Below are 24,895 nucleotides of genomic sequence, written 5' to 3' on the forward strand. Positions count from 1 at the left end.
TGTCATACTAATTATTAAATAATTGGAAATAATTACATTACATCATTTTTTTTTTATACAATGTGTTTACTTTTGAGAATGTGTTTACTTTTTATAGGGTTTATATTTAAGATATTTTTTACAGTTGCATTTTGAATTAAATTATAGCTAATTAAGTATATTCATTAGTATTGGGTGAGAAAAAACATAACACAAACATAACTAACCCACGGAGCGATCGGCTCTAAGCTACATAGCTCGCTACACCCACTGCGTCACCGATTTTTGAAATTACCAAGTTTCGATTAAAAGTTATTATGTATTAAGGATTATGGGTTTATTATTTACATAAATTAATGACCTACATAAATTTACTGAAAACGATGCTGCAAATTCAAATTATGCAACAGATGCTGTTGCATTATCGCGCAGTACCACATTTTTGTTCGGTACAGCGTAAGCTGCACAAACGCTCGAGGGGTTAAATGCTAAGTACATAAGCTATAATTAAATGCTAAAAGCATTAATTGCCACACAGGCCAAATTAATTATCAAAAACTTGAAACAATTTAAATATTATTTACAAAGATGTGATAAACTCTGGGCGGGACTGTATTATTATTATTCTCAAATTGTTTGCACACGATACAATTAGATAGTTACTCTTATTTTGCAACAAGTTGTATTACGAACAGACAAAGACGTGTGGATATTGGTACGTGAAAATATAAAAGAATCACCAATCTATATTTATACTAAGACTATAAAGAGTAACGATTTGTATTGTTGTATGTTTGTAACGGATAAACTCAAAAACTACTTGTCTAATTTCAAAAATTCTTTTACCATTAGAATGCTATAATATCCCTGAGTTCTTTTATAGGATTGTTTTCGAAATATTTATCTACCTGTTTGAAGTCGGGCCCAATTTCTAGTTAAATATATAAGAAGCCATCTTTAATTTCATTTTGTCGTCAATACATTAGACATTTGTCCTTATAAGGTTAAACTGATGGAATCTGACAGATTCCTTTATTAGATCGACTACATAGAGTTAAAAAAATTCTATTTGAATGATTTCAAGGATTCATATTTCTGATGATTTTGGTTCAGCAAGTGCATGGATCCTAGCACTTATTTATTATTATTATTTATTCACATAGTGACTGTTCGTTTCTGAAACTTTTTGTTATCAATCAAGATCTAATACAAAATTTAAAATATACGACGGTCGCGTCTGCCTATACTCTAGTCATACACGGCGGTTCCATGTGCATGACAGGGTTAACTTATTTTTGTATCATTGATGTAACGAACAAGTATTTACAACTTGTATTACACTCATTTTGTTACTCACTAGTGAATCCAGAGGACGAAATAAAGTCCATGCCTAGTAATTTAATTGAATTGTAATATTATTCCAAAATTTTGATGTGAAGTATATTAACAAAAGGGATTTCAAAATTCTTTTTCTCACTACTTATTTTTGGAATATTTTAATGTAATAACTACTGGTTTAATTTACTTGTAAATAGATCGAGAAAGTTCAACTAGTTTCGGGACCAATCGGGTCTCTTAATCGGTTCTCTGAGTCCTCTTAATCGGTTGTAAATTCTAGGCTTACGTACACAGGAATTTATTATATTTGTAATCACTTATGATAAATAAAGAACTTTTGAAAACAAAAACAAAACAATCGGTTCTCTGTATTTTTGGTTGTTAATTATTGGTTATTATTTACCAGATTTGTACAAAAGTCGATTATTTGGGAACCTCTGTCGCATTCGTGTTTCAACCGTGAAGCAGTTGTGTTCGCGTGGCTATGTTTCGGTTTGAAGGTTGGGATATGGCGTAAATTTACTGGGTACGGAGGAATAATACCTGAGTCTTCAGAAATGGCAACGCATGGGGGGTATTAAGGGCGAAACAATGTACTCTGTTATGTCTATGGTACTGCTCTTGTCTATAGGCGACGGTTACCACTTTCCATCAGGTGGGCCGTCAACTTGTTTGTCATTCTAAGTTGTATAAAAAAAAATGTTACAATTTGTCTGGATGTAGTATCTTGGTAAATATAATGTAAGATTTATCTAGTTTAGCCTTCAGTCTCCACAATGAAAAAATGTTAGGGAATTTTATAAAGGTAAAAAAAGTAAAAACAATAATATGTATCACGCAAAAACTAATGCACTAATATGGATGCGGTTTACTCAGTTGTGTTCCCGAAAGTCTAACTTAAAATCTGCTTTACGTTTCATTTTGATACGAAAAATGCTCTATTTCATTGGTTTTTCTATTTTTAAAACACACGCATACGAAGTTGTGTGCAGAAAGCTAGTTAACAATAAAAATAAATATATAATTCTGCAAAGTATTATTAATATTATTACTGCGCTTGAAGCGCTGAACGATTCAAATCAAACCGCGCCACCTGTCCGCAGAGTCCGCTATCCGCTAGAGTGCGTTGGATAAAACAGCACCACAGTCGCCATATCGGTAAAGTAGCATCCCGCGTCGCACCGCGCCCCTCCGCACCCCTCCCTCGCACCGCCTCCCGCTCCCCGTCGTCACCCCGGCCAGTACCATCGAGCGAGACACGCCGTGCGTACCTAATAACACGACTTGTGTACCATGCTCGATGCTACGCGACTGTCATGAGGCGATCGCCGCATTTTTTAACTTATAATCAGTGAAATAATGTAAAACATTTCGTCAACCGTCTCGCAAACGCGGCGCCGTATCGCCTACCTGCGTGCCCGCTTTGTTTTCCTGCCGCCGGCCGGCGCGACACGCGACAAAAGCTGAACAAAAAAAAAGAAGACTAAAATTTCGATGTCAGTGAGCGGGATCATCCTAGTGTCAGTGTAGTGTAGTTTTAAAATAGTTAAATGGATAAACGCCGTGCAATGTTCGTATGAGGAAGAAAGGCAACCGGAACATCGTAAGTGTGGAGAGCGTGCGCTCCTGTGTTATTTCTGTTGGGTATAAGCAGAAATGCGGGGTAGCCCGCCCCAGTACCCGGAGGTTTTAACATACGAGTGGGGCGGCCGCCGCTGATCGAAATACGGAGGTACGGAGGTCTACCCCTCGTATTCTCAATGCTTTTTTTTTTACACATCCCGAGCAGGTCTTTTTTCGTAACCCCTTTTTTATGCGGCGCATTTTTTGGAGGGAATGTTTTGAATCGATACCCTTGTAGGTTATGAGTGCCTAGTAATTCCCATTGCTATAATTTATTTTTTATAAATTTTATCTTGTTTTATCTTCTAGCTCACTTGTAAAACAAATTAGGAATTGAAAATGTAATTTAAAACATAATTACTGCAACAAATTCATTATAAATCGATAATTTTCAAAGCAAGTTAAAAACTAGAACGCCGTAGACTGTTGTTTGTGCCGTCCAAACTTGTTTTGGCGTATGTAGGTACCTCTTTACCTGCTGTTGCCACTTGCCACACGGTAAGGTAACGCAATGATCATTAAAAATAGTCATGTCCGTGTATTTGACAGCGGCATTGCAAATGTTTTGTTTTTTTTTTTTACGAACGGTAATGCAATGGTAACTCCACCTGCGGTACGGTGTACGCTGCTAAATAATACCAGGGACACATAATAAATGAGAATGAAAATACAGTTCAGTTAGCCTATTGTGATGAATACACCTGGAATTCCAAGGTCCAATGTTTTCCAAGGGGGACTATGTGGTGGTCGACCTGACGGGATATATTGCTAGCAATGGGATTCTCAGTCCATTACTAACAATCCCTTCCCCCCCCCCCATGTTATGGTTTGAAGTTAAACAGTTTTATTACCATAGGGTATACCTTCCTGCTTTACAAGTGGGTAGGGAAAGGGATTGTTAGTAATTGCTCTGGCAGCCCCATTGCTAGCAATATGCCCTATCAGGCCGACCTCCTCGCGGTTCTCCCGGAAACCGTCATGGTTATTTTTCAAACGACTTCAAAAACCAGTTCTCAATTCGTTCTTTTTCTTTATACAACTTAGAATGGCAAACAAGCTGACGGCCCACCTGATGGAAAGTGATAACCGTTGTCTATAGACATGAGCAGTATCATGAACATAACAGAGTATACTGTTTCGCCAATGATACCTCCCATGCGTTGCCATTCCTGAGGACTCGGGTGTTATTCCCCTATACCCAGTAAATTCACGCCATATCCCACCCTTCAAACCGAAACACAGCCATGCAATCACAACTGCTTCACGGTTGAAACACGAATGGGACAGAGGTGCCCAAGCAATCGACTTTTGTACAAAGTCTCCCTCTGGTAGGTAAAGATGAAAAGACAGGTCAATTAGCCCATCGTGACGAATTCAATGATAAATTTACCATGATAGTTTCCAGGGGGAACCGCGTAGAGGTCGATCTGATGGCATATTGATAGTAATGGGAACTAACCTCCACATTACTAACAATCCCTTCCTCCCCATGAAAGCAAGTTAGTTAGCCCGTCGTGACGAATGCGACAAGTATTAATCACAATGGTTTCTAGAGTTGAGGGGAAAGGGATTGTTAGTAATGGAGACTGAGAATCCCATTGCTAGCAATATACCCAACCAGGTCGACCTCCTCGCGGTTCCCCCTGGAAACTATCATGGTTAATTTCTGATGAATTCATCATGATGGGCTAACTGGCCTGTTTTCATTCTCATCTATCACCCTTCACTGGTGCTCCGGTTAGCCCCCCCGGGAGGGGATGTTAATACTGCGGACTACCAGTCCCATTGCTAGCAATATACCCAATCAGGTCGACCTCCGCGCGGTTCCCCCTGGAAACCATCATGGTTAATTCATACAGTATTCGTTGCGATGGGCCAGCTGACCTACTTTCATTCTCACCTACCATCCCTCATTGCCCGACTAGCTAATACCGATAGCGCGGGCGGGGTTACCGTAACATTAGAAAAAACTATCGAAAGAAACTTCTAACCTCCGGGGGGAAAGGGATTGTTAATAATGGAGACTGAGAATCCCATTGCTAGAAATATACCCAACCAGGTCGACCTCCTCGCGGTTCCCCCTGGAATCTATCATGGTTAATTCCTGATGAATTCATCATGATGGACTAACTGGCCTGTTTTCATTCTCATCTATCACCCTTCACTGGTGCTCCGCCGGCGTATCCCGTTAGCGCAGGCGGGGTTACCATACCATTTTCACCTATCAAAAAAAAAACTTCTAACCTCCTTGTTTTTGAAGTCGGTTAAAAAACTTGCATGTTACGAAGCAAACTCGTAACATGCAAGATGTAAACAGATGACTCCGTATTCTAAATTCAAATGGGTATTTTTAATCCAATGTGTTGATGAAATACTGACTTGCTTAATAATTTATACTTGTAAGGTATTTTTTTTAATAGATGATAATGGAATGGTAACCCCGCCTGCGCATTGGGGAAAAGGGTTGTTGGTAATGGGGACTGATGCCCCCATTGTTAATAAGCTCTGTCAGGTCGACCTACACGCGGTTTCCCCTAGAAACCATTTTTTTTTTATGAGTGAAAATGGTATGGTAACCCCGCCTGCGCCAACGGGATACGCTGGCGAGGCACCAGTGAGAGGTGATAGGTGAGAATGAAAAGGCAGGTCAATTAGCCCATCGTGATGAATACACCTGGAATTCAGCACGATGGTTTCCAGGGGGGTCATGTGTAGGTCGACCTGATAGGGTATATTGCTATCAATGGGACTGGTAGTCCGCATTACTAACAATCCCTCCCCCCTCAATTTCGCCGTTGAATTAATGTCTTCCTAACGTTACGCGTCGGGGGAAAGGGCTAGCAAGCAAAAATTGCTAGCAATATACCCTATTAGTGCGACCTCCACGTGGTTCCCCCTGGAAACCATCGAGAAATATTCTTGTTGAATCCGTCACGATGGGCTAACTGACCTGCTTCATCCTCACCTATCATCCCTCACTGGTGCCCCGCCAGTGTATACCGATAGCGCAGACGGGTTTTTTTATACAACTTAGAACAGCAAACAAGCTGACGGCCCACTTGATGGAAAGTGGTAACCGTCGCCTATAGACATGAGCGGTACCGTGGACGTAACAGAGTACTAATAGTAATGTTAGTAATAGAGACTGAGAATCCCATTGCTAGCAATATATCAAACCAGGTCGACCTCCTCGCGGTTCCCCCTGGAAGCTATCATGGTTAATTCCCGATGAATTCATCATGATGTGCTAACTGGCCTGTTTTCATTCTCATCTATCACCCTTCACTGGTGCTCCGCCAGCGTATCCCGTTAGCGTAGGCGGGGTTTCCATACCATTTTCACCCATCAGGGAGGTTAGTCCCCATCGCTATCAATATACCTTATCAGGTCGACCTCCACGCGGTTCCCCCTAGAAACCATCGTAACTAATTTATCTTTGAATTCGTCACGATGGGCTAACTGATCTGCCTTTTTTTCTCACCTATCATGTGTTCCTGATACTCCGCCAGTGTATACCCATAGCGCAGGCGGGGCACTACCATACCATTATCGTGCATTTAAAAAAAAGATGTCCAGTAGCAGTAAAGATCTATTAATTAATTTGAATGTTTCGAATCTTTACTTATATCATTTGTATTAATTTACCCCCTTATTCACAAAAATTAAAAAATACTACAAATAATTTTAACCCTTCTTTGCATAATGATGGACATTTCCATCATAACATTGAATGCCTAAAAAATTATATAAAAGACCAATTTCACTTTAAGTTGATCGTGTCTGGATACTTTTTTAATGTCCATTGCAGAAAAAAAAAACATAGGTGTCAAATTTATTTTTTAACCATTTTTCCTTTAATTTTGAACATGAATGATTTATTTCACCAATAAAAAAACATGCAAAGAAGGATTAAGTATTACATAATTTTGTCACTTTCTTCCAAATTTAAAATTTAGCACAAAAGAATGAGACAAAACAGTTCGATAGCTAAAATAGGTTTGTGACGTTTTTATGAATAAAGTGTTTTTTTTTTAATATCATGGTGATCCGGCTGCGCTAACGGTATACGCTAGTGAGGTACCAGGGAGGCATGATAGGTGAGGATGAAAAGGCAGGTCGGTTAACTCATCATGATAAGTGTAGCTGGAATTCAGCACGATGGTTTCCAGGACCACGGGAGGTCAAATCCGCTTTACTAACAATCCCTTTCCACCCCCATGAGAGGGAGAGGGATTGTGAATAATGCAGACTACCAGTCTCATTGCTAGCAGTATAACCTGTCAAATTGATCTTCACGTGGTCCCCCCCTGGGAGATCATCATACTGAATTCCAGGCATATTCACCACGGTGGGTTAACTAACCTATCCCTCACTGATGCCCCGCTAGCGTATACCGTTAGCGCAGACGGGGTTACCATTCCATTATCGTGCATTAAAAAAAAAAACTACATTAATGGTTGTGAAAACACCTCTGACTACTCCCTCTGATATTACAGTCGTGAGCATATTCTTAAATGACTACACTCGAAAATATTCCTATAAGGGTCGTTCTTAGAATAATACCATATTTTCTTTGAATATTACGCACCTTCTTGATAAAATTCCTTAGTACGTACCTGGCGTGGTGATAACTACCTTCTGTCCGTGTGTCCACCCGTAATAGAAAGGGACAGACTACATCCGTCTCGCTTGCTCTTGCATCGTTCCGCCCGTTTCGCTTGTTTTTTTCTTTTGTAGTTTTTATCTCCTTTGTGTTTATAATGGTTTATGCTTACATACGATAGTGTACCAGGCAAACAGGAATCTAATAGAGGTCAGATAAACAATGAAATGTCTTTGTTACAGGACAAGAATTAATTGCATTTTTGATTGACATATGACCGCAGTGGCTCATCTTTTGGACACCTATAGACATGAGCACCACCCTGGATATAACAACACCATATCTGTGACTCCTGTAGTACCCATTATGCGTTGCCATTCCTGAGGACTACAGTGTTATGCCTCCATATCTTTGTACTATCACTGCCACCCATCAAGATTACAAGACAGAAACACCAAAGTGCAATATGCAAGCACTGTTCTTTTTTTTTATGTGTGTGAAAATGGCATGGTAACCCCGCCTGCGCCAACGAGATACGCTGGCGGAGCACCAGTGAAGGGTGATAGATGAGAACGAAAACAGGCCAGTTAGCCTAAATGATAAATTCATCAGGAATTAACCATGATAGTTTCCAGGAGGAACCGCGAGGAGGTCGACCTGGTTTGGTATATTGCTAGCAATGAGATTCTCAGTCTCCATTACTAACAATCCCTTTCCCCCCAGCACTGTTCTTTGGATTTTCAATAATGGTTACTCCGTCTGCCCTGGTGAAGTACCAGGAAGACATAGATGAGGAATATAGTCAGTTCAGTCGACACTTCGTCGCCAATTCGCCAGAAATTAAACATGATTTCCAATGAAGCAGCATGTGGTGATCAAGCTGACGGGTTATGTTGCTAATAATGGGCCCTAATATCCCCATTAATAACCGTTAATAATGCGTCACTTACGATCACGATTTGCAATGTACAAAATTTTTACATAGCTTTGTCATTGGCATATTTAAGATTACTATCCAAAGATGATGAAGTCTTCATCATCATCATCATATCAGCCGTTAATCATCCACTATTGGACATAGGACTCCCCCTAAAGGGGGTTTTGTCAGCAGTTGTCATGCTTGGTAGACAGGTTGGCAACAGCAGGTAGGCTTTGGTGCTCATTGCTGCTTATCCCTCGACTGTTCCCTTAGTCGCCTCTTACGACACCCACGGGAAAGGAAGGGGTGCCTCATTCTGTGTAGGGAAAAACACGACAGGTAAACAGCAAGGGGAGGCTTGGTCACATAAAAAAAGATAAATAAAATTTGGACTTGTCTTTGGAATACGTCTCTGTAACTGAAAGCTCCGCTCCTGATACTGACGTGGGCACCAAGCAATTTTAGGGTGGGCACGCTCCTTTTTTTTTATCCAACTTAGAATGGCAAACAAGCTGACGGCCCAACTGATGGAAAGTGGTAACCGTCGCCTATAGACATGAGCAGTAGCATGGACATAACAGAGTATACTGTTTCGCCCATGATACCCCCCATGCGTTGCCATTCCTGAGGACTCGGGTGTTATTCCTCCGTACCCAGTAAATTCACGCCATATCCCACCCGTCAAACCGAAACACAGCCATGCGAACGCAACTGCTTCACGGTTGAAACACGAATGGGACAGAGGTACCCAAGCAAATGACATTTGTACAGTCTCCCTCTGGTAATAGATAGAAGATTATTATTTATTAAATACTTATATGTAAACATGTCAAATACTCAGAGAAGCTATTTCTCCTTATTACTTCTGGTGCCTTGGTACAACGCCAATCTGATAAATAGCTCGTAATAGCGAATAGCAGGTCGTCATCAAAATATGTATGTGTATGGATGAATGTATGTATGTATGTATGTCCGAAATCCTTCACTGATTTTGGATACTGTCCAATCAGTAATTTAAATCATAATTAGTTATTTTTAAACTTCCAGCAGTTACAATATTTGATGACCTTGGCAGTTAACTGTTTAACATTGCTTCACCTTCCAATAGTTACGGATTCGATGCCCTCTCAATACAAACGTAATGTGGTCACGTGTCTGTCTGTATTTTTTTTTAATGGCTGGCGCTGGCGAGGCACCAGTGAGGGATAAGAGGTGTGAAGGAAAACCCAAATAATGAGCACGCTTAAGTTTCGCAAGTGTTTGACATTTTATGACCGCCATATTTATTTTATACTGCTCTCATACAATTCCCTATTTAATCCCTATTTAAATTGAATGTGTTGCGCTGAAGATCTCTATTTACATGTATGTGTACAAGAGTGTAATTCATACGCCCTGATTAGCCTTCGATCTTTGATAACCGACTGAAAATAGAATCCGACTGTGGAGTTTTCAATCGAATATAACCTAATTTAATGGCGGTGGTTAGTGAGCTCGCAGCGAGGTATGGATCACGCGACGGCCGACACGCGACTGACTGTCACTGTCACCCTTCAAATTTATAAGAAATCGCATTGCTTACAAGTTCTAAGAATTCCGCTATTGTTCATATTCGATCTCCTTAGCATTTATGTTGCCCTAGTATTTTAAGAGATCGCTGTAAGGAGGTGGTGGTGGTGTTTTTTTTTTTATTTATCCGGATTTCTCAAGCGTGAGAATTCTCGATTCGTTTTTTTTTTAACCAACTTCACAGGAAGTAGAAAACATAAAAGTACATCTTTTTTCTAAAACGATCATCCGCCATCGCTGCGTGCTAAAATACAAAAAAAAATAGAGTGGAAAGGGATTGTTCGTAATGAAGACTGAGAATCCCATTGCTAGCAATATACCCAACCAGGTCGACCTCCTCGCGGTTCTCCCTGGAAACTATCATGGTTAATTCCTGATGAATTCATCGTGATGGGCTAACTGGCCTGTTTTCATTCTCATCTATCACCCTTCACTGGTGCTCCGCCGGGGTTATCCCGTTAGCGCAGGCGGGGTTACCATAGGATTTTCATCCATCAAAAAAAAATACAAAAAATACTTTTAATAAACATTATAAAAAATATTTATTAAAAAAAGGGGAAATAAAAAAAAAATAGCAATTACTTGTGGTCAGCGAAGCTGTGCATTGTTGGATGTTGGATGAACCGGCACTGACCTCTATATGACTTTAGGAATTTCCCTTTTATACATATTTTCTTCTCATTTTGTTTATTGTTTTAGCCTAAGAACAAGGAATTACATAAAAGGAATGATTAAATAAAAACTGTAAATCATATGGTCGCCTCCTTTTTTCTTATGCAAATATAACTAGTAAAAAGAGGACGTAAGATACACCGTTCTTCTTACGGTACGATAACGATAGTTTTCAGGGGGAACCACGTGGAGGTCGACCTGACAGGGTATATTGCTAGCAATGGGGCTACTAATCCCCATAACTAATGATCCCTTCTCCCTCCAGGCGGCTGAGTCAGTAAAACAACCGTGTTGCTTTAGACGTGACATTTAATGTTAGCATTTTAATAAAGCGACAACGGAGTGCAAAGGGGGAAAGGGATTGTTAGAAATAGGGTCTAACTGACCCATTGCTAGCAACACATCGACATCCACGCGGTTCCCTCTGGAAACCATCGTGGTTAACTCTAGTGGAATTCATCACGGTGGACTAACTGACCAGCTTTCATCCTCACCTATCATCTTTCACTAGTGCCAAACGTGCCAAAGGGCTGGGTTACTATTCCATTATCACCCATTAAAAAAAAAACGGAGTGCAAAGGGAGACTTTGTACAAAAGTCGTTTGCTTGGGTACCTCTGTTCCATTCGTGTTTCAACCGTGAAGCAGTTGTGTTTGCATGGCTGTGTTTCGATTTGAAGGGTAGGATATGGCGTGAATTTACAAGGTACAAAGGAATAACACCTGAGTCCTCAGGAATGGCAACGCATGGGGGGTATTATGGGCGAAACGGTATACTCTGTTATGTCCACGGTACTGCTCATGTCCATAGGCGACGGTAACCACTTTCCATCAGGTGGGCCGTCAGCTTGTTTGCCATTCTAAGTTGCATAAAAAAAAAACCCTTATACCACTGACAAAACGAACATACAGTCCATCTGATGGTAAGCGGTTACCGTAGCCTATGAACGCCTGCAATACCAGGAGCGCGCGCGCGTTGCCGACCCTGAAGGAACCTCTTTGCCCCTTTTTCGAAGAACCCCATGCTGTAGTCTCTTGGGAAAACCTCGACAGGGAGCTCACTCCATAACCTTATAATAAAAGGCTTTCTTTCTTACAATTTCTTACGAGGTTTTCCCAAAAGACTACAGCATGGGGTTCTTCAAAAGGGCTGTAAAGAGGTTTCCTCAGTGTCGGCAACGCACGCGTAATACCTCTGGTATTGCAGGCGTTCATAGGCGACGGTAACCACTTTCCATCAGGTGGGCCGTAGGTGTATTTTTTTGTTTGTTACCTCATAACTTCGTCAGCTTCAAATTGGTTTCATTTGGGAAACTCTTTTGTTTTTTTAACTGAAAGCATATGCTTACAGATTGGTCCCATGGAATTTTTATCAAAATCGATTTCATTAGTTTAGTGTTTAATTAAAATAACTGGTTTTACCACAATTAAACTTGACTTATTTTCGTTGGACACAATCTTTAATTAATATACTATACAGTGATAACAAGCAAAGGAAATTAATATGAAAATGGTGGGCCGACACATTAACCCAGTACGTGCAGTACTAAATAGGCAATTAATAAACCTCTTAATAAACCATTTTGTTAGTGCACTCCACGCATTAACATAATAGGCGTCACAGTATATTCTGTGATGTCGATAATACTGTTCATGTCTATAGGCGATGGTTACCACTTAACATTAAATCTCATTTAAATAAAGGCAAAGTTTTCTTTCCAATCCACTTAAAATAGTAACTCCTCGATTCACGTAAGGAGATTGGTGGTTTCCTTAAATCGTCAGTTAAGGGGATTTAAGGGTGTCACTAAGTTTGTAAATTATAGTTTTATTTTAATATTGTTTATGTTTTCGAAGTTATTTGCTCATCATGTTGCATCGTCAATTATATTTTCTGTTATTCCTGTCTACGATCGCTTGGTAAATGCGTCATTTACAGTATCTGGGTATATTAAAGTTTAATAAATAAATAAATCTTCACAAACTAAAATTTCATCCCAATCATCTGGACGAGTGGCGGTCTTCCACCGTGCGTTTTTCAAGGCACTTTCTTCCACGCACAACCATTCTTTGGAATCAACATCCAGCAGCAGTATTTCCGAACCGATACGACAACATAACCTTCAAGAAAAGAGTATATTCCTTTTTAAAAGGCCGGCAGCACACCTGCAATGCCGCTGGTGTTGTGGGTGATCATGGGCGGCGGTAGTCACTTACCATCAGGTGAGCCGCATGCTCGTTTGCCCCCTGTATTGTAAAAAACAAAGGGGATTTAGTGGTTTCACTAAATCCCGTTAAGGGGGTCGCGGGATCCAAGTTTTTTAAAAAATTCAATGTCGTCATTATCATATCAGCTTTTAACTGTCCACTGCTGAACTTAAATCTCCCCCTAGTGGGGTTTCGCCTGTAGTTGCCAAACTTGGCAGGCAGGTTGACAACCGCAATTAAGCTTTAGAGATGTTTTAAGCGGGACGCTGCTGCTCATCCCTCGCCCTCTTAGTTGCCTCTTACAATACCCACGGGAAAGGGAGGGGTGGCCTATTCTATGCCGGGACCATCTACGGGATTATAGAAAATTACCTCACAATAATTAATGGACTTCCTATTACCAGGTACTTGTACATTGAATTTAATGTTTTATCGTCAAGCTGGTTGAGGAAAATCGAGCAATATTAGGTTCCCTGTTACAATTATGGTATGTTCTCGTAGGTTCACGGTCGCAGGCGGTCTGTGTTCCAAACCGACTAAAATAAGTTATGGGATAACTGTAATCTAAGGGGATGACCTTATCCCCTTAGTCATAAAAACTAAAGCCTTCTACAAACCTGTTTATTTTGACTATTACATTGTTTTGTCCCTCTCTTTCAGATTGAAAATTACGTGTAAAAGAATGAGACAAAACTGTTCAATAGTAGCTAAAATAGATTTGTGAGTTTTGACCTTTTTTTTATGAATATAGGCGTTTTTTTTTTAAATGGATTATAATGGAATGGTAACCCCGCCTGCGCTAACGGTATACGCTGGCGGAGCACCAGTGAGGGATGATAGGTGAGGATGAAAAGGCAGGTCAGTTAGCCCATCGTGATAATTACATTTGGAATTCAACACGATGGTTTCCAGGGAACTGCGTTGAGGTTAACCTGACAGGGTATATTGTTAGCAATTGAACTGATAGCCTGCATTGCTAACAATCTCTTCCTCTCTTATATTGGGTGTTGTGAAGACGATGGTTGCTGCTGCTGGCAACTCTTTTAGAACTTGTACAATTAGTACTTCTGCTAATAGCTTGGTAACTGCATCAAATTCTCGTGCAATTATTGTTATTTACATAAACCTTTTTGTTGTAATCTCCAACTAATCCATGTTCTCCTGGTACCAGATGTCGGTGGGCCTGCAACGGCGCGTGCCAGCGTTGGACGAGAGCGCGGGCGGCGTACCGGCGGCATGGAAGAGTGGCAACAACGACGCGCCCTTCCCTTCGTTCGCGCCGCCGGCGGGCTCTCCGGCGGGGCCCGCGTTCGCGGCTTCCCCTGCGCCGTCGACGCCGGGCCCCGGGCCCGGGTTCGCGGGCCCGCCGTACGCCGCGCCGGGGCCCTTCGGCAGCCCGTCGGCGCGGCCCGGCTCCGGCGGCGGGTTTCCCCCGGGCCCGCCGCCGCCGCAGCAGGGCCACTTCCCGGGCCCGGGGTTTGCCCCGCCGGGCTCGCCCTTCCACCCACACCCGCCACATCCGCCTATGCCGCCGCATCCACACATGATGGCTCCATTGCCACCCCCTGTTGATAGGTGAGTTCTTCTAAACATAATTAGCTATTTATCAGCTTTGTATCACAACAACAGCGTAATGTAATATTTTACAACTTTTACACCAGACTCAAATATTCCTATTAGCAAATAACCCGCCCTTTAAAAAACGTTAAACTTCTGATTTAGCTATTGAACTGTTTAGTCTCTTTTTAAATTTCCAATTTGAAAGAAAGTGACAAAACAATGGAATAGTTAAAATGTATTCGTAGAAGGTTTTAGTTGTAATGAATAATAATGGGCTAAGATTTTCTATATTTTGCGAATGGGCGAAGATAATACTATCGGTTGTTTTGTTTCGTCGAGCTGCGATCTTGTTCTGAGATCTCGTCATTTCATATCTTGATAATATGGAGTAATGAAATATTTTACATTACCCAGTCGATTTTTAAAGATTCACTCAATAATATTTTGCGAATTACAGAACATTTAATTACTAATTTATTATATAATAATGTATTACCTAGATTATTAGGATAACAGAAATACAGTTAGGTTTATACAATTAATTGTTGTGCCACGTCTCGTCAGTCTCGTATCACGTTCTGAGAATGCGTCATGTTCAGATCTCTGCATTATGAAATGGATAGGATTTGATACATAAAAATGAAATGGGTAAATATTATGTTCAATAGGGTAAACACATTTTAATGGAGGGAAAGGGATTGTTAGTAATACGGTTAAACAGCCTCATCGCTAACAATATGCCGGTCGACCTTGGTTCCCTCTGGAAATCGTCGCGGTTAAGTCTTGTTGAATTCGTCACTATGGGTTAACTGACCTGCCTTTATCCTCATCTATCCTGAATTCCTGGTAGGCACCAGTGTTTACCGATAGTGTAGACATAGTTTTTATGGGTGAAAATGGCATGGTAACTTCTCCTGCGCTATCGGTATATACTGGCGGGCACCAGTGAGTGGTGATAGGTGAGGATGAAGCAGGTCAGTTGGCCCATCTTGTTGAAATCACCTGGGATTCAGCACGATGGTTTCCAGGGGGGACCACGTGGAGATCGACCTGATACAGTATATTGCTAGCAATGAGGCTATTACACCCCATTCTTACAACCCCTTTCCCCCCGTGTATGTAGGCAGGATTACCACTCCATTATCATCCATTGAAAACAAACAAACAAACATTACATTACCAAAAGGTGCATGGCTGTGTTTCGGTTTGAAGGGTGGGATATGGCGTGAATTTGCAGGGTACAGAGGAATAACATCTGAGTCCTCAGGAATGGCAACGTATTGGGGAGTGTCATGGACGAAACAGTATACTCTGTTACGTCCACGGTACTGCTCATGTCTATAGGCAACGGTTACCACTTTTCATCAGGTGGGCCGTTAGCTTGTTTGCCATTCTAAGTTGTGTAAAAAAAAGGCGTCTATAGATTACAAGGACCGTTTACCATCAGATGCGCTGTAAGTTTGTTTGTCACCTTCGTGGTATAAAGAAAAACATACATACATACACGTACATACATATCTATGACGCCTGTCTCCCATTAGGGTAGGCAGAAACAATGGAACGCTAAATGCTTCGATTCAAACAAACCTCTTTCGCTTCCTCCACATTCATCAATCTTTTCATACACGCTCGCCGGTTACGGGCACTTTTAATTTGGCCCTTCTTCAGCACGTCGCCTATTTGGTCAACATACGTCCGTCTAGGGGCTAAAACATATTGTATGTAACGAATGTATGTACTTGACATACATTTTTTAGGCAATATCGTTAAATCAACCAAACTCTTAGATGACGATCGTGGTAATTTTGATCAGCTTACCATGGGGACTGGATGTCCTGAAGACTGCAGGTCCTAGTACCGTGTGGTCTCCGGCATAGAGTGGGCCACCCCCTCCTTTCCTGTGGGTGTCGTAAGAGGCGACTAAGGGCAACTTAATGGCAAAGGGATGGGTAGTGACCCTCTTAAAACATAACCAAAGCCTAACTACAGTTGCTGAGGGGAAAGGGATTGTTTTATTTATTTACTTATTAAATACAAAAAAAAAATTACAACAGCGAGTACATTGGACATTGTTAGCAATGAAGTTCGACTTTGCTAGCAATATGCCCTATCAGGCCGACCTCCACGTGGTTCCCCCTGGAAACCATCATGAACAATTCTTGTTGAATCCGTCACGATGGGCCAACTGACCTGCTTCATCCTCATCTATCATCCCTCACTGGTGCCGCGCCGGTGTATACCGATAGCGCGGGTGGGGTTACCATTCCATTATCACCCATTAAAAAAAAACTACGGTTGCTACGGCAACCCACCCGCCATGCTTGGCAATTACTGGTAAATCCCCACAAGCGAGAAGTTTTTGGAATGGACAGTTTTTTTTTTTAATGAACGATAATGGAATGATAACCTCGCCTGCGCTATCGGTATACGCTGGCGGAGTACTAGGGAAACATTATAGGTGAGAATGAAAAAGCAGGTCAGTAAGCCCATCGTGATGAATACATCTGGAGTACAGCACGATGGTTTCCAAGAGAAACCACTTAGAGGTCGACCTGACAGCATATATTGCTAGGAATGGGACTGGTAGTGCGCATTACTAACAATACTCTTTCAATACAATTCAATTATTGTTATTTCATGTTGTAACAATATAGGTTTAAAGTTATTGAAAGTAAAGAATCAACTTGAACCCTAGAAGGGCGTAGCAATCACATTTATAAATATTACATAAAGTACATGACTAAATTTTTATATTATATATATATATATATATATATATGTATAGTCGATTAACATAATATAAATAAATATTACAATTAAAATAAATAGGTACAAATACAATTAAATTTCCTCATTGAAAAATTCCTGTAGTGTGTAATAACTTTTTGTAATAACCTAACGGGATACGCTGGCGGAGCACCAGTGAAGGGTGATAGATGAGAACGAAAACAGGCCAGTTAGCACATCATGATAAATTCATCAGGAATTAACCACGATAGTTTTCAGGGAGAACCGCGAGGAGATCGACCTAGTTGGGAATATTGCTAGCAATGGGATTCTCAGTCTCCATTACTAACAATCCCTTTCCTCCAGCAATGGACAGTTAACGGCGCATATGATGACGGTGACTGTTGACTTATTAAAGCGTATCCTTCATTTTCGAAGTCGGTTGAATCAGTACTTAATTTGAATGACAAACATGTCGAGAAACATTTTTTTTTATAAATGTTCAGATATAAAAAACTAACATGAAACTTATAATAAGTACTAGGAATACATAAGAATCAAGACATGACATTATTGTAAAAATGGCTAAATTATCCACAGAGAATAAAATAAAATTTGTGTCAGTGCATGTGTGAGTTAGAGAGGTAAGCCCATCGGTGTTATTGTCTATGTGCGGGTGAGCTATAAAACTGCGTCAGTGTGAGTGCACAAATAAATGTAGGTGAACGGTACGTATATATTTTGTGCCGTAGCTTGTACCGATAGCACGAGAAAATAATTAACAAAAATAATTGTGTATTAGAAAAAAAAATACAATTATTAAATACTAGCGGTCCGCCCCGGCGTCGCACGGGTGGACATTTTTACATTTTAAAAAGTGGCCATTATGGCTGCACACGCGACGGAAGCTTAAAAATGGAGTAACTTCTCTTGTTTTCCCAACATTTCCCTTCACTGCTCTGCTCCTATTGATCGTAGCGTGATGAAAAGTATACTATAACCTGCCCTGGAATATAAAGAATAATTGTACCGAGTTTCGTTAAAATCCATCGAGTAGTTTTTGTTTCTATAACGAACATACAGACAGACAGACAAAAATTTTACTGATTACATTTTTGGTATCAGTATCGATCACTAATCACCCCCTAATAGTTATTTTGCAAATATATTTCATGTACAGAATTGACCTCTCTACAGATTTATTATAAGTATAGATTAGGTACCCGGCCCGGAATTGCGTGGATAGATTGATCGCTGATAATGCAGTTTTCTATGGATGTAAGAATTTTTGAAATTGGTATAAGTACTTTAAGTTTGAATGAATGAATGAATGAATATTTATTTATAAGAAAACTATGTATTTTCAATTCACATACTTCGATTTTTATTAAATTAATTTATTGAAGTTGTTAATAAACATTTAAGTGTATTTCAAATGACTTCAAAAAGAAGGAGGTTATCAATCCAGTTGTATTTTTTTTTTGTTTGTTACCATAATTCCGTCAGTTGTAAACTGATTTGAAAAATTACCTTTTTTTTTTAAATCTGAAAATAACTGACAAATGAATTTGGTTAATTAATTTATTTATTTTTTCAGTACCATTTAGTTTTAAAATCAGTCCTAATTATTAAATCTTTAATTACAAAGTGATAATTTGTCAATATAGGTCCTATAGGTCAGTCGAAGTCATTTAAAATTATTATTCATATTGATGATGTTATAAAAATGTGTGATGCAAAAAATACTTTACTAATCTAAGGGTTACTTTACGGAAGTCCATTATCATCATCATCATCATTTCAGTCGTTAACTGACCACTGCTGAATATAAGCGTCCCTCATAACAGGGTTTTGCCAGTAGTTGCTACGCTTAGCTGGCGCATTGCCAACCACAGTTAGGCTTTTGATAATGTTTTAAGAGGGACCACTGCCCGTCCTTCGACCATTAGATTCGCTTAGTCACCTCTTACAATGCCCACGGAAATGGAAGTGGGGGCCCGTTCTATACCGAGACCACACGGCAAGTCCATATCACTGATTAATCTATTAAAATTATTGTGTTTAAATCTGCTATCATCAGTAAGCGTGCGACTGCAAACATTCGAAGATTTATTTTTACATTTTTATTTCCACATACTACAATGGTAGCGGAATTGAACAAAATAATACTAATCGACTAATTAAACCAGTAAATTATATATTATTAAAAAAAAAAAATCAAATAAAATCTAATGCAACGTGATTCGTAACATTTCTGTGCGGACGGTACTCGCCCACCCCGTGTACTACCTCTCTATCTATACGTATACTCGTCTATGTATTCGTCGGTACCGCTTCGCCCGCCGCCACTTGACCTCCCGCCGTCCCCGCGGGCCGTACTAAACCCAGCAATGACAGGCCTTCGGGGTGACATTACAGGGCTCAATATAAACTGGCCCGTATATACGTACATAAGTAAAGACTATATGGAGTGAGACGCCACTCGGTTGCTCGAGTGTCGTCTGCTGCGCTCCCCGATCAAAATCATTCGAAATTCGAATGAAATTTTGACGTTAATTTTTTTTAGCGCGTGACGTATTACTGGCCATTATGCAATAATAGGTTACATTGAAACATGATTGTTTCTCGTAAATTTTATTGCTGGTACGTTCTTGGTATCGATTGTTCCATTTTCAAATTTATATTTACGAAGACTAAATAATTTTGACCCTTGCTGGAAATTATTTATAATAATTTAATGTAAATTGACATTTTAATGTTTATTATAAATTAAAAAAAAATTTAACAGTAAATTAATAGGAGAATAGATGTATATTTGTCTGTCATGGGATTTCTTGCTTCATCCGTTGTCATAAATCGTTCATGCATGCACCCTGGTTTCGAATAAGCACTTGACTCAGTATTCAATTCAAAATACTGACACATGATCTCTGTAATACAATAATGTGATATTTTTGCTTTTACATTTAAACTAGGAAGTATTTGTTTCTAATAAAAGCCCAATAATTGCTCTTTTTTTTTATCTATTTTATGATATTTCCAATGAGTCCAATGACTTGTTTAGTATATTTTTGTTTTAATAAAAATAAATAAATTATTAAAAATTGTTAATAATCTTGCGGTTTTTATACGAAATGAGAAAAGATTGGATTTTATTATTTATTGTTGATAAGAAGGCATGACAATATTGTTTACTAAATATGTCAGTTTAAAGAAAAAACGGAATGTACCTACATAGTTCATGTTTGCTGTCTAAAGTCTAGCCCAGTAGCCAAGGTCGTGGGCTTCGATCACTAATGATAGATGATTGTAGGTTAAAAACTCACTTTTTACCCAACTGTACACGAGAATTGTTTAATGTTTTTCCCGTGTTCAGAGATGTTTTCTCCCACGAACACTCAGGTTATGGAATGAGCTCCCTGCCGAGGTTTTCCCAAGAGACTACAGCATGGGGTTTTTCAAAAGGGGGGTAAAGAGTTTTCTTCAAGGTCGACAACGCGCGCGTAATATCCCTGGTGTTGCAGGCGTTCATAGGCTACGGTAACCACTTACTATCAGGTGGGCCGTATGCTTGTTTGCCACCTTAGTAGTATAAATGACCGTTGCAGTAACTAGCTAGTACCAGCTATATTCGTCGATTGACCTCCATTAATATATGTGTATGAGAGTGCAGATTCGATTCTCGAACAGGCAGAGTGATACAAACTTTTGAATGAAAGAATGAGTATACTTCATTTGCATTATACAATATAGGAAATAAGCAAAACAATTTACAAACGCAACGATACAATTGTATAAGTACAGTGAGGCGGTCTTATTGCTGAGAGCAATCTTTACAAGACAACCTTTTTCTATTTGGCTTGATGTTTTGATATTCAGGACCATACGGCCAGGTGTTCAGTCAACTTCTGACGGAGACTTTGTACAAAAGTCGTCTGCTTGGGTACCTCTGTCCCATTCGTGTTTCAACCGTGAAGCAGTTGTGTTTGCATGGCTGTGTTTCGGTTTAAAGGATGGGATATGGCGTGAATTTACAGGGTACAGAGGAATAACACCTGAGTCCAACTATTATCGTTACGTCACAATAACCACTTTTTAAAATGTTGTATAAATATCCACCCGTGCGAAGCCGGGACGGGCCGCTAGTAGTTTATAAGAAATGGGCGACGATTTCAAAACTCCATTCGTACAATCACTATGGTAGATCAGTCAGCTCTTGACCACGGCCGGTGAAAAAGTGGCCTAAATAGCCCTAAATCTTAATATATAAAAAATTCGTATCGTACTGTACGTACACATTTACTAGAGGGAGACTACAAAAGTCGTTTGCTTGGCCACTTCTGTCCCATTCGTGTTTCAACCGTGAAGCAGTTGTGTTTGCATGGCTGTGTTTCGGTTTGAAGGGTGGGATGTGGCAGTGAATTTACAGGGTACAGAGGAATAACACTGGAGTCCTCAGGAATGGCAACGCAAGGGGGGTATCGTGGACGAAACAGTATACTCTGTTATATATATATATTTTTTATACAACTTAGAATGGCAAACAAGCTGACGGCTCACCTGATGGAAAGTGGTAACCGTCGCCTATAGACATGAGCAGTACCGTGGACATAACAGAGTATACTGTTTCGCCCATGATACCCCCCATGCGTTGCCATTCCTGAGGACTCAGGTGTTATTCCTCTGTACCTAGTAAATTTATATCCATGGTACTGCTCATGTCAGGTAGGCCTTCAGCTTGTCAGCCATTCTAAGTTGCATAAAAAAATAAAGAAAAATGGACTCAGCAGGAGGAGTGAGATTTGCCGATTCATTTAGTAAATTATAAATCATTTTAATCACATTTATCCCCGTTCCCTATAAACCATAGAAAAGTAAGTGAAATATATTAATTTAAAGCAGTTACTGAGTTGAATACAATCCACAGTAGAGCCTATATTTAGGCATCGATACAGTATCGGGCGGGGTGCGAGCACGTGGCGAGGGTGGTGCGGCCTACCCGCGCTCACTGCTCGGTCCGAGGCGGGCGGCGCTCACACAGGCGGCGGTTTTCGTATACTCTTGTTTTTATTATCGAACCACCGCGTAATGATTTAAAAAGGTTTAAAAAAAAATTCGAAATTCAAAATTCAATCTTAGAACACGGAATTACACAGAAGGAATGATAAAATAAAAACTGTAAATCATATGGTCGCCTCCTTTCTTCTTATGAAAGTATAATTAGTAAAAAGAGGACGAAAGATATATGATCAGTTGTTATTTTTCTCAATTCATAGCAGACTAGTGTATAGAAAATGTTTGATATGTCAATTATTTGTCAATGACAAATTTTACATTACTGGATTATGTATTCGACACAGTTTATGTAGAAAGTATACAAGCAGGTTGTATCTGAATTTGGTAGGGTTATACGGCCGTATAACATTTTCTATACACTAGCCTGTCATGAATTGACAATTTTATCACTCCTTCTATGTAATACCTTGTTCTTAGGATTCGATACGTGTCTTAGATTTTGACGACAATGCCCTCTTGTCGGAATAAAAACTATCGTTCACTCTCAAATTGAAGCAATGAATATACATACGTTTAGGAAATTTTATTAAAATCGAATTAAATTTCTGAGATTCGGCGTGAACGTTTATCGAGGCCATATAGTTTTTTTTTTTTATAAATTTTTATTTATTTATTTAGGATCGCCAACATAAGATACAGCGAAACATTTCGATACATTACACTAGTGGATTACGGCTAACTGTTCTTACATTTAGAGCTAACCACAGCATGTTTTGTGTTTAAAAAATATTAAAATAGAATTAAATTATTAAACAATTAAATGGCATCAAAAATAATAAAAAAAAATAATTAACATTCATCCAGTGACACCCAATAATTCAAATTACGGTTCCTTTTGCCTAGTATGGGACACTTCTTGTATATATCTTGTATTGTTATATATTTTCTATATTTTATATTATGATTGTGTGTTTATTGGCAATAAATGTTTTCTATTTTATTCTAAAAATTATGATAAATCAAAGTCTTAATTTAATAAACTTATATTTCTTACTGATACAAATGTTAGATTGTTTATGGCGCACCAACGATTCTGATGGGCCCTTTAATAATGGAAAAGGACATAGATTTTTTTACCCCGGTCAATCAATAGTGTTCCAATTGCCAAAACGAAATCGTAGACATAGCTAGTGTAAATAGTTTTTTTTTTTTTTATAAATTTTCCATAAAACTAATTTTTTTTTTAATTTTTTTTTATGGGATGATAATGGAATGGTAACCCCGCCTGTGCTATCGGTATACACTGGCGGGGCAATAGTGAGGGATGATAGATGAGAATGAAAGAGCAGGTCAGTTAGCCGATCGTGATAAATACACTTGGAATTCAGCACGATGGTTTCCAGGGGGACCACGTGGAGATCGACCTAGTTGGGTATATTGCTAGCAATGGGTAACTAGAATTAACAATCCCTTAATTTTTTTTTTATTTTTTTTAAATTAACAATCCTTATTGCTAACAATCGCTTTCCCCTTATGTGTCTGTGTTAGGTAATATTTATTGTTATTTATTTACAATTACAAGTGATGAACCACGGATGGGGGACCACGTGGTGGGTTACTGTTACATCATCAATAATCATGTATTAATATAGTATGCCCTTACAGACGCCCCCCTTTCAATACTTACCTTTCTTTAAACATGCTCCTCATCCCGGCGCATCACGTGTCAAACCCAGGATAGACGGTTACTTCTTAACTGGACTTTATAATTGTAATATAATGTAGACTTAAAACCATTTTAACATTTGCATACCTGTGCGGTGTGCTGCATGTTATGTGCCTGTATATATATATATGTATGTAACTTCTTATTGTACCATGTAGAAAGCGAATAAATATGATTTGATTTGATTTGATTTAACTTTTCCATCACTGACGCTACTTTCATACTTCGTCTGATATACTCTTTATTATTTTTTCCCCATTCTCATCACACCACACATGCATCTCAACATTCGCATCTCAGCCACATACAGTCGAGCTGCGTATCACGTTGCGTTTTTTTTTAGTTATTATTGATTAATTTCAGCATGACTCTAATTACACAAAAAGCGAGTAATTTAAAATTAACTAACTAACAATAAAATATAAATATAGTATCTCACAAAAAGTCCTACTTCAATTGTGATAAAACCGAAAAAAAAATTATTTAAAAACTAAACTACTGGACCGTTTTTGTAGAAAAAATAAATTTTCCAAATCGGTTTACAACTGACGGACTTATAAAGTAACAAACAAAAAAAAAGACAAAATCGAATTGAGAACTTCCTTCTTTTTTGAAGTCGGTTAAAAAATAAAATCATTTCACAATGAAAAGTTAATATAACTCCGATTATAAAACTCAACCTCTTAAAAGTTGTTTAATAGTTCGGTTTCGAGTTTACTGTTGCATGTCATGAAATTCTGAATCCATTTTAATTATTCTTTACTTAACTTATAATTGTTAATACTTAAAAGAGACTGTCGTGCTAATCTTAATGGAAATCTTTAAATTAATTATATTTTAATTATAATTAATCAAGTATCAAATTGTCGAACGCGCGGTACACCCGATCACCCTAGACGCGCGCCCTCGCCCGCAAAATGCTGAGTTTACACAAAAATATAAATTTTTACGAGCGC

At 39.2% G+C, this 24,895-nt stretch overlaps 1 protein-coding gene across 5 annotated transcripts in view; it reads left to right on the plus strand.

The window, feature by feature from the left end:
• Positions 1-2,537: 2,537 nt before the first annotated feature.
• Positions 2,538-24,895, plus strand: part of LOC113514744 (LIM domain-binding protein 2) — a 62,277-nt gene continuing 39,919 nt past the window's right edge. Inside the window, exons 1-3 of one of the 5 annotated variants that reach the window (XM_052898751.1) lie at positions 2,538-2,920; positions 14,082-14,246; positions 14,382-14,485. In XM_052898751.1, coding sequence (XP_052754711.1) covers positions 2,894-2,920; positions 14,082-14,246; positions 14,382-14,485 — 296 coding nt within the window. In that variant the 5' untranslated portion in view covers positions 2,538-2,893. Of the gene's footprint in view, positions 3,050-14,081; positions 14,486-24,895 lie in introns of all 5 variants that reach the window. The other 4 variants (XM_052898762.1, XM_052898757.1, XM_052898744.1 and 1 more) reach the window with 4 other exon arrangements.

The sequence above is a fragment of the Galleria mellonella genome, unplaced genomic scaffold (assembly GCF_026898425.1).
Source record: "Galleria mellonella isolate WM207_F2 unplaced genomic scaffold, CSIRO_AGI_GalMel_v1 utg121, whole genome shotgun sequence".
In the NCBI taxonomy this organism is placed as follows: Eukaryota; Metazoa; Arthropoda; class Insecta; order Lepidoptera; family Pyralidae; genus Galleria; species Galleria mellonella.